The sequence below is a fragment of the Pristiophorus japonicus genome, chromosome 4 (genome assembly GCF_044704955.1).
Source record: "Pristiophorus japonicus isolate sPriJap1 chromosome 4, sPriJap1.hap1, whole genome shotgun sequence".
Classification (NCBI taxonomy): Eukaryota; Metazoa; Chordata; class Chondrichthyes; family Pristiophoridae; genus Pristiophorus; species Pristiophorus japonicus.
Genome location: NC_091980.1, coordinates 127756478 through 127772469, shown reverse-complemented (window position 1 = coordinate 127772469; position 15992 = coordinate 127756478). Strand labels below are relative to the sequence as shown.

General features: G+C 43.7%; 1 protein-coding gene across 1 annotated transcript; it reads right to left on the bottom strand.

Moving 5' to 3' along the window:
* Positions 1-739: 739 nt before the first annotated feature.
* On the bottom strand, positions 740-12738 carry thg1l (tRNA-histidine guanylyltransferase 1-like). Its single transcript, XM_070877314.1, has 7 exons — positions 12602-12738; positions 8237-8489; positions 7396-7572; positions 5826-5995; positions 4585-4673; positions 2479-2586; positions 740-1331 (listed from the first exon to the last, which is right to left on the bottom strand). The coding sequence occupies exons 2-7, from the start codon at positions 8479-8481 to the stop codon at positions 1170-1172; spliced, it is 951 nt and encodes a 316-aa protein (XP_070733415.1). The 5' UTR covers positions 8482-8489; positions 12602-12738; the 3' UTR covers positions 740-1169.
* Positions 12739-15992: the final 3254 nt, after the last annotated feature.

Here is a 15992-nt window from a genome sequence, read left to right as displayed (position 1 = left end):
AGGGAGGTGGAGAATCTGGAGGGTTTTTTTTAGGAGCACTTTGTGGCGCGAAAAACAGGCGTCCAGGTTGGCACTGCGCCGTTCTAGGCGCGGCTCGAAACTTGGGCCCATGATGTTGAGATAGAGGATCAGCCATAATCATAGTGCAGACTCGAAAGGCTGAATAGCCTATTACTGCTCCTATTTTCTATTTTTCAACATTTTTCATCTTCAGCTCTCTCGATGCTGAAACCCTCATCCATGCCCTTGACTATTCCAATGTTCTCCTGGCCGGCCTCTCACTGTTCACACTCCATAAATTTAACGTCATCCAAAACTCTGCTGCCCGTGTCCTAACTCACACCAAATCCCGTTCAGCCATCACCCCTGGGCACGCTGACCACACTGTCTCCCATTTGGGCAACACCTCGATTTTAAAATTCTCATCCTGGCTTTTAAAATACCTCCTCGTGTCAAGTGTTATTAGTTGTAAAAACATTGATTAAAAATGTCACATGTTGCATAAGCTTATACAAATGTGTCTGCATACTCAGATCGACTTGACAGCTGGCTAAGTATTGGAGCGTAAGGTGCATAAATTGTGAAATAAGTCGGCCAGTATCAAATGCCAAGTTTGAAGTCTGAAACTTCCAACTAACACAACCCACTTCTGGTGAAAGAATCACTAACAAATGAGAATTATTAACCTGATTTTGATTTTAAAAATTACAGCATTAATATTGTTTCTGTGAATGAAGAATTTTATCAAAAGCACATCTAATATCAAATATTAAAACAATAAAAGGCTATACATAAATTCACCTGTAAATGGGGGCAGGGCATCAGCCCAAATTTTACAGTCTCTACTAAAATAGTTTCGTTTAGGCAGCAGCAGGGAACGATGCAGGGCTTCAGCACTCCTTGACCAGGGAGAGAAACCAAAGGATTCTTGCTCCTGCTCGCTATCCAGTGAATTCCCCCGGAATGTGCACGTGTGTGGATCTTAGGGGCAGACGGGAGGGAGCAAGCTTGGTTATGATGCAGCCCTTCGTCCTTGATGTATCGCTGCCTGCAACTCAGAGTCAATAATGCCCACCTGGACAAGTTACCATGAGGATCAGCAGTGTTTTCAGATCTGTACTTGAGCACGCATCACCATCTTCAGGAGTGGGGGAGAATAAGTCTTCTGCCTAGCTGTCTTCAGCAAGAATCTCCGAATGCTCCTCCCAGAACACATCGCCAATGATATCCACATGTAATGGGAGAACTTTGTTGCGAGTCCTTTTAACTACGACATTTTTCCCCTCTGGTGCATCTGGGGTTCTGACCCTTTTATCAATAGTCTCTTCAACCTTAAAAACCCAGAAATAGACATCTCAATACAATTGTGAAATAAAGAACGATTTAATTTAGCAATGATAAAATGACTAACATGCACAATCTGACCAGGTTTAAATCTCATCCCAACATATATATTAAAACGTAACATTGAGGAATAAGCGAAAGCCATTCAGACCCAACAAGATTGTCCTATTCAAATATCTTCATCATATCTTTTGGATTCAACATTCTCCAGAAGAGCATCAAATTGCCCCTAGAAATCATGTAAACTATCCACTTCAAAGCCTTCCCTTGTAACCTATGCCTTGGCTCATTATAATCTGGCTGAAAATGTTTCAACCAACCTCCCCTCTTGCATCCTCTGGTATTTGAACTCCATCATAGTGAACAATTTCACCCTAATCTGCTGAATCTAATCCTCTTTGGAATGGTTTAGCTAAACTGTACATAGAAGGTCCAATCACCTGTTCCACAGATCCTTCCCAGCTACAGTTACAGAGCAGAGCTCCACCTATATCATTCTATGCATCCTTCATTCAGGAAGCCAGAACATTTTAGAAACAAGGCACCTGCCTAACTTTTTATGCTCAGGGAAAGATGCCCACAACAGTGTGACCTAAAGAGAGCAGGGTTACTCAGGGTAGGAGCACATCATGCAAACTGGAAGCTTCAGCTACATTCCTAAGCCCAGAACGAGTTACAAGCTCAGACCACCCCCTCAACCTCAAAATACCTGCAGATTATAAATAAAGCAAAGGGTTCCTTTTCTTACAATACTTTCTCTTTCTTCACTCGCTTTGGTCTTGGGCTGTGTGGGAAACATGAAGAGGGAGCTGCAGAGGCAGCTGAGTAGATAGTCTTGAAGTGGCATTGAAACACTGGTCTCTTTAAGCTGCACTCCCACGGAGCCAGCTTTTCAGTACAAACACCGTATATGCGCGGTATTTTGAATGGCCTGTGCAGTCCCTTAAAGGGACTGCGTGGCGCCAAAAAGGTTACAGGGAATATTGGTCAGTGTAAATTCTGGACATCCAATGTGGTTGATATTTTAGCTTTATACATCAACAACTTGTATTTATATAGCGCCTTTAACATAGCGAAATGTCCCAAGGTACTTCACAGGAGTATTACGAGATTTTAATAAACAACAGTCCTCACCTTATGCCATATCAGCACGGTTCCTTTTCTATAGATTTCTGGTTCATTATTGTAGTTAATATCGAATTCCAAAAATAAAATCTCATTTTTGTCTCCTGCAATAGTGCCCTGTGGCAAAAAGAGAAAAAAAAATGCATCATTTAACAAATTAACAAACATGTCTGTCCAAGAACAATTTAAAATCAAGCAGTACTTAAAGATGAAAAACTTGCATTTATATAGAAATTTACTATACCCCTCAAACATCTCAAAGTATTTCACATACAATAAGTTACTGTGAATCGCGGTAACTTGTATAGGAAAATGTGGCAGCCATTTTGTACAGCAGGATCCCACAAACAGCAATCAGAATAATGACAAGCTTTTCTTGGTGGTGTTGGTTAAAGACAGAGTGATGGCTAGGATACCACGGGAACATCCTGTTCACTAAATAACGCCATGTCTCCATGCAAACAAACTGATGAGACATCAGTTTAATGCCTCACCCGAAGGACTGCACTTTGTACCGATGTCTGTCGTGGCTCAGTTGGTAGCATTCTCGCCTGAGTCAGAAGGTTGTTACTTCAAATCCCACTCGAGACTTGAGTACAAAAATCTCGGTTGAACTCCAGTACGGTACTGAGGGAATGAATACTGCGCTGTGGGAGGTGCTGTCTTTTGGATGAAAAATTAAACCAAGGCCCTGTCTGATCTCTCAGGTGGACGTAAAAGATCCCATGGCACTATTTAAAAAAAAGAGCAGGGGAGTTATCAACTTTACAAAAAAATGATTTGGTCATTAGCACATTGCTGGTTGTGGGAGCTTGCTGTGCGCAAATTGGCTGCTACATTACTTACTTTAGAACAGTGTCTACATTTAAAAAGCAGAATTACTTAATTGGCTGTAAAGCGCTTTGGGACGTCCCGAGTTTGTGGAAGGTGCTATATAAATGCAAGTCCTTTTTTAACCTCTGGTAGTGCAGCATTCCAACAGTACTGCACTGAAGGGTCAGCCTAGATTGTGAACTACAGTTCTGATATGGGGCTTGAATCCACAACCTGCTGACTGATGCAGGACAGATCAGAATGGAGAGAAGTGCTGGGCTGCGCGATGCCAAGGCTTTTTCTCCAAAAGCCTATTAAAGTACCTCTTTTCAATAGAGATACCACAATTGCCTGCAGCAGCCCTCAGATAGGGAGGTGAAAAGAATAAAATACATGCCTCAGGGTCCTTACCACTATGTAGCAACTGCTGCTGGAAATGCCCTTGTACGAATACCAATGGGCAGACGATTGGGCTCCGTTGTGAGGCCCTCTACAGTCAGATAGCCTGCTCACTCAAGGCTCACATGAGTAATGCAAATTTGGCATTGCTCGTTAGAATAATCCTGAACCTTTTACTTCAATACAGGCACGTGGACTCAAGAGTCGTCCGATCAATAATCTTTATTTTTCAGATAAATATAAACCCAATATAAGCAGTACTTATGAGTGAGGCACATTTAAACTCACAAACAAGGGACTCATTGGGGGTTTGTGAATTAAGCCTTCTTACTGCTCACAGGAGTTTCTTCAAGACTATTTAGTCACTATAGTTTCCTGGTGTGTCTCATCTTGATACAGTCCAGTACGCAAGGTTAATTCGTAAGCACACTTGTAGCAAGCACGGTTAATGCCCAAGTGCGCCAGCAGTCGCGTAGACAATGTCCCCTTCTCGTGCATGTGCATTGCGGCTCAATCTGTTTATTGTTCTCCAGACATTTCACATGCTTGAGTGGATAGGGAAACCTTGGGGGTCAGCATTTCCCATCTTCCCAGACATTTCTTATACTCGAGCATTTGCTCGGCCCTGAACTATCACCACCTTAGTAGACATGTTGCGCCTAGCTCTCTCTCAACATTATACTTCCAGCTTTCTACTCACAATACTTAAACCCCCCCTGTAAACCCGACAATTCTACCTTACTTACTATTCCTAACATTGCCCAACTGTGAAACTGATACGGGGGTGGGAGGAGAAAATTATGAGACAAAAAAAAAAGACATCTGCTTAAAACAAAATTTTACACATGCAATGAGGCAGCCCCAGTGCTGACCCACACTGAGTAACTGGTCAGGGGTTCGTACCTTCAGTTTCTCTTCAGCCTCAATGTTGGACAAACCACCTTGCTGCACCAGTGCCCAGAACGTTGTATTATAAAGGTTATTGATATGACCTATCGATGGAAAATTAGTTAGTGCATTTAAAAAAAAAGGATATTCTGAATAATTGATTCCAAAATAAAAACGGACATTGTACAGGCATGCAACGGCCCAGGAGGTGGCAGAGAACTCATGCAGTTGAAGAGTCTACATACACCCCATCTTATAGCGCAAAGCAGCTCTTTCAATGATAATTAAACTTGGGCTGGAATTTTCATATTATGGTTACTTAAACTGTGAAAAAAGACTTGCATATATATGGCGCCTTTCAAGACCATCGGACGTCCCAAAGTACTTTACAGTCAATGAAATACTTTTTGAAGTGTAGTCACTTTTGTAATGTAGGAAACGTGGCAACCAATTTGCGCACAGCAAACTCCCAAATAATCTGTTTTTAGCAATGTTGATTAAGGGATAAATATTGGGCAGGACACCGGCGATAACTTCTTTGAAATAGTAACTTGGGATCGTTTACGTCCACCTGAGAGAGTAGACGGAGCTTCGGTTTAATGCCTCATCCGAAAGATGGCACTTCTGACAATGCCAGCACTCCCTTAGTACTGCACTGGAGTGTCAGCCTAGATTTATGTGCTCAAGTCTCTGGAGTGGGACTTGAACCCACAACCTTCTTACTCAAGAGGCAAGGGTGCTACCAACTGAGCCACTGGCTGATAAATTATACCATCAACAGAAATAAAAATGATATAGTAAACTCAGGACAGTGTTGAGATGTCTTGTGTCAGTTGGGGCAGCAGTTATTGGTCGCTTCACTGGCTCTTGGGCAAGACAGGCTGAGGGCCCAGTTGCTACATGGCACCCTCTGTTGAAAGCACATGCAAGTGGTCTCAGGCAGGCTGTCTTTATCAGACCTCAGTGCACGTGTTAACACATACACACAAATCATACTGGAAAGCTTGACTATGATACCTCCACCCCAGTTCATTGATGTGCAAGCACTCGTGAACGATGGCCACTAGGCTGAGGTATCAGAGGGCTACAAGAACCTGTACCACAGCAAGGATGTGAGGTCTTTAAGAGGGGAGTGGGGCAAAATTGTAGCGTGGTCTAATTATATATTTTGCTTTAAATTGTCATACAAAAAAATTAGGAAAATGCAAATAATCTCCACTTAACTGCAAATAAAAAAAATCAAGTAAGTTTCTCACAATCTGCCTGCCTCCAGCTTAGGTAGTCTCGCAGGTTCTGGTTGCTAGGATACAGAACAACTCTTCCATCGAATCCAGGTGGAAATAAGAGGGCCTGATCTTTAAAGTAAGCTTCCCAGTAGAAAACAAAGCTGGAAGAAAACTGGGAGACCACGTGGCTCATGAATTTGCTGTTGAAAGAGGGAGGAGAAAAAATGAATTGTTAATCTTACAGAAAATGAATTTCTATTTGTCAACATGTTACCTATTTTAAATTACATTGGATTCTTTTTAAAAAAAACAGATTTGCCCATAAGGTCAGTATAAATGCACAGCCCTAGTGGTATTCTGCCGATAGAATGTGGAACTTGCTGCCACATGGAGTAATTGAGGAAAAGAGCATAGATGCCTATAAGAGGAATCTAGATAAGTACATGAGGGAGAAAGGTTAGAAGGATTTATAGATAGTCAGATGAACTAAGGTGGGAGGAGGCTTGTGCAGAGCAGTTGGGCCGAATGGCCTGTTTATGTGCTGCAAATTCTATGCAATTCTGCTATGTTTGATCCCTGGCTTATGCTGAGTTAGTTGATCCCAGTTAGGGCAGCTTTAAGTGGTGGGTTCAGTTTCACTGGCAGATATGAGAAATAAAACCCGATGCTGGGGAAGTAGTGTGCCACCCACCGAGGACAGTTGAACAGTCCACTGACACTCCCCCTCCAGTAACATTAGAAAATGGCCTCGCGTGACCACTGTCACTGGTGGAACTGAACCCCAGCACCAATCACTATACCCAGGAGTAGAAGGAAGGAAAAAAAATAGTAGCAAGCCGGAATTACTACATCCCCCACCCCCTCGCAAATGAACAAGCCGCTCTCAGTTAAGACTTCATTGTAAAGCAGACACAATCGTTACCACAATCTGTATATTGTATCCTAATGCATGCTGCAGTGTCTCTGAAGCATACAGAAAGGAGAGAGTTTATGGAAACAACATTTTAGAACACAGGAGACCCTTCAGCCCATCGTGGCTGTTCCAGCTCTCTGAAGAGAGTCATTCTGATGATGATATTGGGGATAAAAGGGTAAAATTATGAGGACAGATTGGATAGACTAGGCTTGTATTCCCTCAGGTATGGAAGATTAAGGGAGAATATAATGGAGGTATTTAAGATGATTTGATAGGGTAGAGAGATAAACTATTTCCCCTAGTGGGGGAGTCCAGCACAAAGTAGAATAACCTTAAAATTAGAGCTACCATATCCAAACCACCCTCAGCATGAAAGTAACCTCTTCCGTCCTACTCTGGATGATCTTAAGTTTGTCTTCTAGTTACTGACTCGCTGACTGGTAGAGTTTTCCCCTGTTGACCTTATCAATACCCCTCATAATAATGACCTTCATCAGATCTCCTCTTAAGCTTCTGTATTGTAATAGAAAGAGTTTCTGTTTCTTCAGTCGTTCCTCATAAATAAAGCTTCTTAATTTAATTTGACTTCCCGACACTTGGATCACAATAGATCTGAAGCATTTTGTGCTGCAGATAAAGCCAGAAGACTAAACCACAGCGAAAGCCTCTTATTGTACACTGCACCTTGCTCTCCTCTTGAACCAGTTGCTCTGCTTTTTAAAGACAAAGCTGTATTCATCACTTTGGCCGTATGCAACCACAATGTCGTTCAGTTCTTCCATGACGGTCAATGCGCACTTCGTCATCAAACGGAGGGCCCGCTCGTCGTTGGGCTTTCTGAAACCGTGCTGATCTGCAAACCTGAAGTCCAGAAAACAGTTTAAGTAAGAAGAATTGTTCAAATGGCCTGGAAGGGTGGTAGAGGCAGAAACATTCAGCGCATTTAAAAAGTACTTGGATATGCACTTGAAGGGCCATAGACCAAGAGTTCGAAAGTGGGATTAGGCTGGATAGCTCGTTGTTGGCTGGCGCGGACACGATGGGCCAAAATGGCCACCTTCCGTGTTGTAAATTTCTATGATTCTATGAAACGTTTGGCTCTACTCTACATGACAAAGGGAGAAGCACTTCCCTCTAACTCGGGAACAGAAAAATTTTTTGAGGTAGGTTGCTAAATAATGGACCAGTGGTCTGAACCATTGGTGGAACAGGCTCGAAGGCAATGTTCCCGCTAATTCTTTTGGGTGAGCGGCCCCTTCAATTTCTCGCACGTGCGGTTATTTCAATTGTAATGCCGTTGAGCGGCTTGTGTGGGAACTCCAGCAGTTTAACGGGAACAGAAGCCAATGTAGGTCAGCGAGCACAGAACTGACTTAGTGCGAGTTAGGATACGGGCAGCAGAGTTTTGGATGAGTTTAAGTTTATGGACTGCATAAAAGACCTGAAATTGTTTTGAGAATATCATCGAACACTTATTGATCTATAATTGATCAGTATCTATTGTACGATATTGCTTTCCACTCACTTGTGAAAATTCCGCCCATCCAGCCGAACCACAACCCAGCAATTTTGCAGGCAGGTATCATCAGCTTCGAAGTTACGAACATATTCAAATTTACTTTTAGCCATAGTTTTGCGACTCTGAGCACGCACGTGTGGCGTGACCCAAAGGAATCCTCGTCCAACTCTGCTGGTTTCCCAATTGCACCTGGAAAGACCGACTCTAACAGCAGCTTTTGAAAGTAGGTCCAAATACGTCCTATACAGCATCGGGCAGCCTGCAACAGTAAAGGGGACGATGCTTATTATCACCGGTTGACTCCAGAGGGCAAAAGTTTCTTGGTGCTATAATCTTTCCACCAACCTTTTGTTGAGGGTCACAATCCCAAACAACAACTTGCATTTACAAAGGCCCTTTATCGTAGTAAGGAAACATCCCATGTGTCAGCCCATTTCACCAGTCTGTCCATGTCCTCCTGATGTCGCTACTATCCTGCTCACTGTTTACTACATTGACAAGTTTTGTATCTTCCACAAACTTCAACATTGGCCTGTAGTTACTGCTAGATTGCGCAATTAGCCCAAAATCGGCCAAACCCTTGCAAAAGGGTGAGGAATTTCAAGTACAAATTACATTCAGCACAAATCGAGTTTCCACAATCTTTTGCACTGGTTTAAAAAAATATTACAGCCTGGCTCTGGCCACAAAACTGTCCTCGAGCATCCGATTATATTCGCTCATCCATCGGTGGCCGTGCCTTCAGCTGCTTTGGCCCTAAGTTCTAGAACTCCCTCTCTAAACCTCTATGCCTCTCTACCACTTTCTTCTTTTAAAGCTCACCTTAAAACCTACCTCTTTACCCAAGCCATAATTTCTTATGCGAGTTGGTATTAAATTTGTCTGTTTTGTCTTGTAACATTGCTGTGAAGCAACTTAGGACGTTTTACTACGTTAAAGGCATTATATAAATAAAAGTTGTTGTTGTTGATTTAAAATCAGGTTACTCACAGGTGAAGGACTAGACACTCTTATTAAAAATACTTTTTTTGTGATAAATCCACTTTTGTTATATTAATGGGCTCAGGTTTCGGACCCCCGCTAGAACGGTGCGCATCGGAGAGGCCCACCTAATTTGTAGAACAGAAATTGCACTGAATACTTACCTCGCGATTCTCCAATATCTGTAGGCCCATTTCCAGCTCAGTGCAGCGCAGCAGGAGCTGCTGGAGGTGGAGTTACAAAAACAGTGCCAGCAGCTGCGCGAATGTGCAGTGAAGGCTGCATGTGTGCACAGTAGCTCCTGGCCCTCCCAGCGCGTCCCGTCTCTGGGCGACGACCCTATCCCTGGCCCTTCGAAGGGATGTCGCCCCTATCCCGGGTCGAGTGGCCCAATGCCTTTACCTCTTCCGCGGCGACCCGCCCGGCATCACGCTGGGGATGGGCCCCGCCCCGAACTCCTCGGGCGGCGGTCCGGCATCTCCTGGGGCGGGCTCCTCCCGAAGTCATCGGTGTCCTCATCAGCGGCGGGGCCCGTCCGAAGTCCTTGAAGTCGTCGGCATCCTAGTCTGAACTTCACTCTAACTTCCCTACCTCCCACCCTTCTCTCTCGCTCCCTGCACCTAATTTATAAAGTGTAGGCAAGGTTTTTCTGAGCGTACAAATATCTGCACCTACTGCATTCTAAGTTAGTTTGGAGTAAGTTTTCACTGCCTAAACTTGCAAAACAGACATAAGTGGCTTTTGAAAAAAAACTGTTCTAAAACGAAACTATTCTAACTCACTAGAACTGGAGCAAACTAAATGCCGAGAATTGCAATTTCTAAGATATTCCATTCTAAACTAGTTGCTCCAAAAAAATAGAAGCAACTCGAGCTGAAACTTGAACCCAATGAAACTGCATCAGGTTACCAATTTTAAATATATCACAGAATATTTTTAATCTTTCCTCCTTGTGGGAATATGCTTGCTTTGTACTGAACTATCTCTGCACTGAAGCTCTGCCATTTCTCATTTCATTGGCTGTAATTTGCTGCCCCTACAGACACTTACGCGGCGCGCATGCGCCCATAAGGGCCGCGCAAGTTCTGGGTTTAGGCATGCGCTGCGCATACGCGAAAACCCAGAACCTGTGATCGGTCAAGAATTCTCAACAGATTGCACAAATCCCCGTGAAAAGGGCGCAAAGTTGGGCTATTTGCTCGATTTCTGCCCAGCGAAGGCCTGTAAAATTCTTGCGCTTGGTAAAAGCAGGCGTAGGCCTGTTTTTACCAGCATAAGAATTTTAATAACAAAAAAATAAAATTTTGCCAATAATATATACATTTAAAAACCTGTGAAATAACTGTGTATTTTTAGCCCCTTTAAAACATGCAAATTTATTTTTCAAACTATTAAATTTTTGTTTTAAATATTTAATTAAATGGCATTTTAATTAATTTTAAATATGTGATGAGATACATGGGCCTCTTCTCCAGTGTACCCGGAGAAGCCCAGTATCGCAAATCTTCATACCCACCAGTACGGAGGCATTTTATTTGCGGATTGGAGTCATTTCCCCGTGGGAAGCCTCCGACCGCAAATTCAGGGACAATATTTTGCTGGTCAATTTTTACTTCCATCCCTCAATCACTGACATTGGCTCAGTTGCAGTTGTATTTTTTTTTTAAAACCATATATTTTTCTTTGCCCTTTTCCATAACTACTTTAAAGCTAATTATATTATAATCACTATTCTTCTTTGGCAGTCCTCCAGAGTCGAGAATGCCTTCTTCCACACTAAAATGAGTTTTCTGGTGACTGATGAGACTAATGTGGGATCTCCAGTCTGTATCACAGGTGGGGCAGATGATGGTTGGAAGGACGGGTGGGTGGGGTGTTTGATTTGTCGTACGTTCCTTCCGCTGTTTGTACTTGACTTCCACGTGCTCCCGGCGAAGAGACTCGAGGTGTTCGCCGCCTTCCCGGATGCTTCTCCTCCACTTTGAGCAGTCTTGGGCCAGGGATTCCCAGGTGTCGGTGGGGATGTTTCACTTTTTCCAAGGAGGATTTGAGGATGCCCTTGAAGCGTTTTCTCTGCCCTCCTGGGACTCGCTTGCCGTGTCAGAGCTTGGAGTAGAGTGCTTGGTTTGGGAGTCTAGTGTTGGGCATGCAGACAATGTGGCCCGTCCATCGGAGCTGGTTGAGCTGGGTCAATGCTTCGATGCTAGGGATGTTGGCCTTAGCGAGAATACTGACAATGGATTTGCAGGATTTTGCAGAGCTAGCATTGGTAGTACATCTCCAGTGCTTTGAGATGCCTGATGTACATAGTTGCTGTCCCTAAGGCATATAGGAGGGCGGGCATCATTACCGTTCTACAGACCATGAGCTTTGTGCCGGGTTTGTGCCTAGTCTTCGAACACCCTCTTCCTCAGGCGACTAAAGGCTGCACTGGCACACTGAAGGCAGTGTTGGACTTTGTCATCGATGGCCTACTCCTGTTCCTATTTCTGATGTTTCTTATGTATTTCCCCCAGTGTCACTCCTCCCACTCCAATATTGCCCCCCCCCCCCCCCCGTCACCTATCTCTCCCCAGTATTGCCCCCCCAGTGTCACTCCCACATTGTCCCATCCAGTGTCACCCCTCCCACCCGATTTTGGCCCCGATGTCCTTCCCCAGTATTGCCCCCGCTCCCTCCCCAGTATTGCCCCCACTGTCACCCCTCCCTCCCCAGTATTGCCCCCACTGTCACCCCTCCCTCCCCAGTATTGCCCCCACTGTCACCCTTCCTTCCCCAGTATTGCCCCCACTGTCACCCTTCCTTCCCCAGTATTGCCCCCACTGTCACCCCTCCCTCCCCAGTATTGCCCCCACTGTCACCCTCCCTCCCCAGTATTGCCCACTGTCACCCCTCCCTCCCCAGTATTGCCCCCACTGTCACCCCTCCCTCCCCAGTATTGCCCCCACTGTCACCCCTCCCTCCCCGGTATTGCCCCCACTGTCACCCCTCCCTCCCCAGTATTGCCCCCACTGTCACCCCTCCCTCCCCAGTATTGCCCCCACTGTCACCCCTCCCTCCCCAGTATTGCCCCCACTGTCACCCCTCCCTCCCCAGTATTGCCCCCACTGTCACCCCTCCCTCCCCAGTATTGCCCCCACTGTCACCCCTCCCTCCCCAGTATTGCCCCCACTGTCACCCCTCCCTCCCCAGTATTGCCCCCACTGTCACCCCTCCCTCCCCAGTATTGCCCCCACTGTCACCCCTCCCTCCCCAGTATTGCCCCCAGTGACACCCCTCCCTCCTCTGTGGTCTCCTGCCCAACTTCCCCTGCGAGCCTCCATCACAGGGTGGGGGGTCCCGCTATCCGGTCTCACCCGGTGTAGCGGCTGTGCGGCAAATCACTGTTACCTTCTCCCTTTAAACCAGCGGCTGTCCACCCGAGGAACGGAGGAGGAGGCAACAGCGTCTGCCTGGCCTGGAGCCCGTAGGCTAACTCCCCGCTCTCCTCACGAGCCGCACCGAGCCGCAGGCCTCGCGCACAGAGCCGGACCCATCCCAGCGGAACCACTTACACAAAGGGTGTACCTTTCTCATAATGAATACCAAAATCTATTAACTCGGCAAGGAGCCGAATAGATTAAACATTAATCTGCAATGCTGTTATAGTTATCAACAACTCGGTCTCCCACTGGCCTCAGCCGTGAGCATATTTTGTTCAATTGCGCTTCTAGATTTTATTCCCCCCCCCCCCGGCTCTTGTGGTGCAGCCCGGTAACCCAGGGTGATGATTGACACGCAGCACCTCCCTGCGCCCCGCCCCCCTTTTTGTAATCGTCACGGGCCGCCCGGCCCCGCCCAACTGGGGCGTCACTCTCCCTCCCGATTGTGACGCGGCGCCGGGACACGTGCCGGGCCAATGATTTTCAAAAAGGTTCGATCCGTTTGTTACCAACGAAACAAACCCAACAAAAGGGGCAGTGAGTGTTGAGTGAAGAAGGACCCCATTGACTGAGATCACAATAAAATAATGATCACAATGGAGGCATCTCCGAATAAAGCAATCCAGGTAAAAAGGGAAGCAAAAGAGGAGACACTGCAGGTGAAAAACGGCATTGAGAAAGGTTGTCAAATACAAAATGAAACTTTTAAAAGAGAGTAAAAATTAGGTGGATTTATACTCAACCATCACACCCAAAACCAATGGTACCAAATAAGAAATTTGGACTTTTTCTATTATATTAAAAAATAATCTGTAAATATAATATTTGGTGGTATCATCTTGGATGAGAGACAACTAACAAGCTGTCAAAACTTGATAGGTTCTCTTAAATCATTTTTTGTGTCCAAATGTGTCCTCCTATTTTGCATTTCAATTATAAATTGGTATGGAATTCATATTTAAAGTTTTAAGTCGATTATGTGCATTACTATTTACTCTTACAGTATTAACTTCCTCCAACAGCTGATATGGGATTCCTCATTTGCCTACACCATCCCATAAACTTAAAAGAATATGGAAGAAATGAACTGTGTAATGAGCTTGTAAACACTTAATGTGCAATCGATGATTAATTGGGAGACTCCAAAGTTTGTCTTGTATATAGGGTCAGTAATACCTAACCATGGGAATGATGCATTTGATACAAAAGAAACATTATGTTATGTTATGAATGTCTAACAGTAGCAAGAATGAGTGCAGTGTTTTAATTACTGTTATGGGAGAACAAGTGTTGCTCAATCTTAAAGCTGTGCCAAATTCAATATTAGATGATGTGCTGCATTTATTAATCAGAGAAGAGGAAATGAGAGAATAATGGATATCTGAGCGTTTGCTAAATTGTAGTCTCATCCAAGAATCCTGATGGTGTCTTAAACCACAGGACAAAAATTCAAGAGGTTTATAAACAGAATCTGAACCCCAAGTTGAGATGTAATAATTCCATCATTGTGGGCAGCATTAGTACTTTCATTTCTGATGTTTTTGGTCTGTGCTGGATATCCTAGCAGGCATTGACAGTCAGGATACTCCATGCAGTTAAGGTGGGATGACATGCCCACTGAGGGATTACCAATTGTGATGTAAGCATTGCAAATTTATTGAGTGATAATCTGCACTTGATTACCAGAAAATGGGACAGTCAGTGTGGCAATCTGGCATTTCATATTGCTGACATTCTGACATTTTGTGCTGACAAAAGAGGTGCAGATGAAACTTGGACTACATCACGTGGGAACTGTCAAGGTAAACTTCTTAAAGACCTTTAAAGTAAAGAACAAGTATATTTCAATATAATTAACAATTTACCTATTTTAAAATTGAATTCTAAACTTTCATTGGTTTTGGGTAGTTGTGAGGTTTCTAATTCCTTTCACACTGCTGTTTTTCCAAAAGCAAATTACTGTTGATATGAAAATGTATTGTCTGATTTTCTTAGTCGTAGCACCCTTGTCTCTGTCAGAAGGTTGTGGATTCAAACTTGGGATTTGAGCACTTAATCGATGGTGATACTTCAGTACAGTACTGAGGGAATGTGGCATTGTTGTATGTGCTGTCTTTCAAGTGAGATATTTAGATGTAAAAGATTTTGTGGCTGCTTGAAGAAGATCAGGAAGTTTCTGTGTGTCCGAGCCAGCATTCATCCTTCAACCAACATCATCACCAAAAACAGATTCATTGGTTGGCTATCTTATTTGCTCTTTGTGGGAACTTGCTGTGTGCAAAATGGCTGCTGCATTTACCCACACAGCAGTTGGCCATGAAGGGATTTAGAGAGCCTTGAGCAGGTGATAGGCACTATACAGATACATGTTCTTTCCTTTTTTATTTAGAATATTTTAATACTATACTAATGCAATAAGTAGAACAAAGTTTCCCCAAAATTATTTTTAAAAATTATTACTTACCTTCAGACACATTTCCATTCATGTTTGAATTGAAGATGTTCCATCTACTTTAGATACAGATTAGGTCCACTCTAGGAAAGTCTAAGAAGTTTCCTTGTAAGAGAATTTTGATCGCTTTTCATTCCCTATTTGCTTCCCCTTTCTTCCTATTCCATTTAAAGACTTCTAATCCAGTTTAAAGCAGGCTCTCTGAGGTATATCAATGTCCAATACTTACCATTCTCAACTATATTGAACAGTCTTTCCAAAGACAAAAATAAATGTAGTGAGTAACTATATTTAATATTCAAACAATTTGTTTTTCATGGAATTCTCCTTATTCAGTTTTATAGAATCATAGAATGGTTACAGCACGGACGAAGGCCAATCGGCCCATCGAACCATTTCCTGCTCTCAGCTAATCCCACTCCCCTGCCCTTTCTCCTGCAATGTTTTTTGCCCTTCTGATATTTATCCAACTCCCTTTTGAAAGATAAAATTGAGTCTGCCTCCACCACGCTTTCCGGCAGTGCATTCCAGATCTTAATCACTCGTTGCGTAAAAACTTTTTTTCTTACATCACCTTTGGTTCTTTTGCTAATCCTTAAATCTGTGTAGTTTAGTTTATCTAAATGTGAAAATATTCAAATATTAAAACTCAATACACTGAGACTAGACTTAAAGAAGAAGTAGATCTAGGTGGGCCAAGAGGGCAGTGGCTCTTAAATGTGGTATCTGGAGGAACTTTCATTTGAAAAACAATAAGGACTGTTTAGTGCAAATAATCTTTTTTTATTTAGTTATATCCTATAAGGTAACTTTTCCAAAGCATTACTCCTCAGAATATGGGTAAACGCATCTGATTGGAATCCATAGCAGAACGAGCTTACTAAGCTGTATATATTGGAACCTGTAT

Coding starts and splice junctions, on each gene's coding strand:
- thg1l (XM_070877314.1), bottom strand. CDS start 8,481: ATGCTGTATAGGACGTATTTGGACCTACTTTCAAAAGCTGCTGTTAGA. Junction 4,674..5,825: donor AAGCTGGAGGCAGGCAGATT/GTGAGAAACTTA, acceptor TTCCATCGATAG/GTCATATCAATAACCTTTAT. Junction 2,587..4,584: donor AGGCTGAAGAGAAACTGAAG/GTACGAACCCCT, acceptor TTTTTGCCACAG/GGCACTATTGCAGGAGACAA.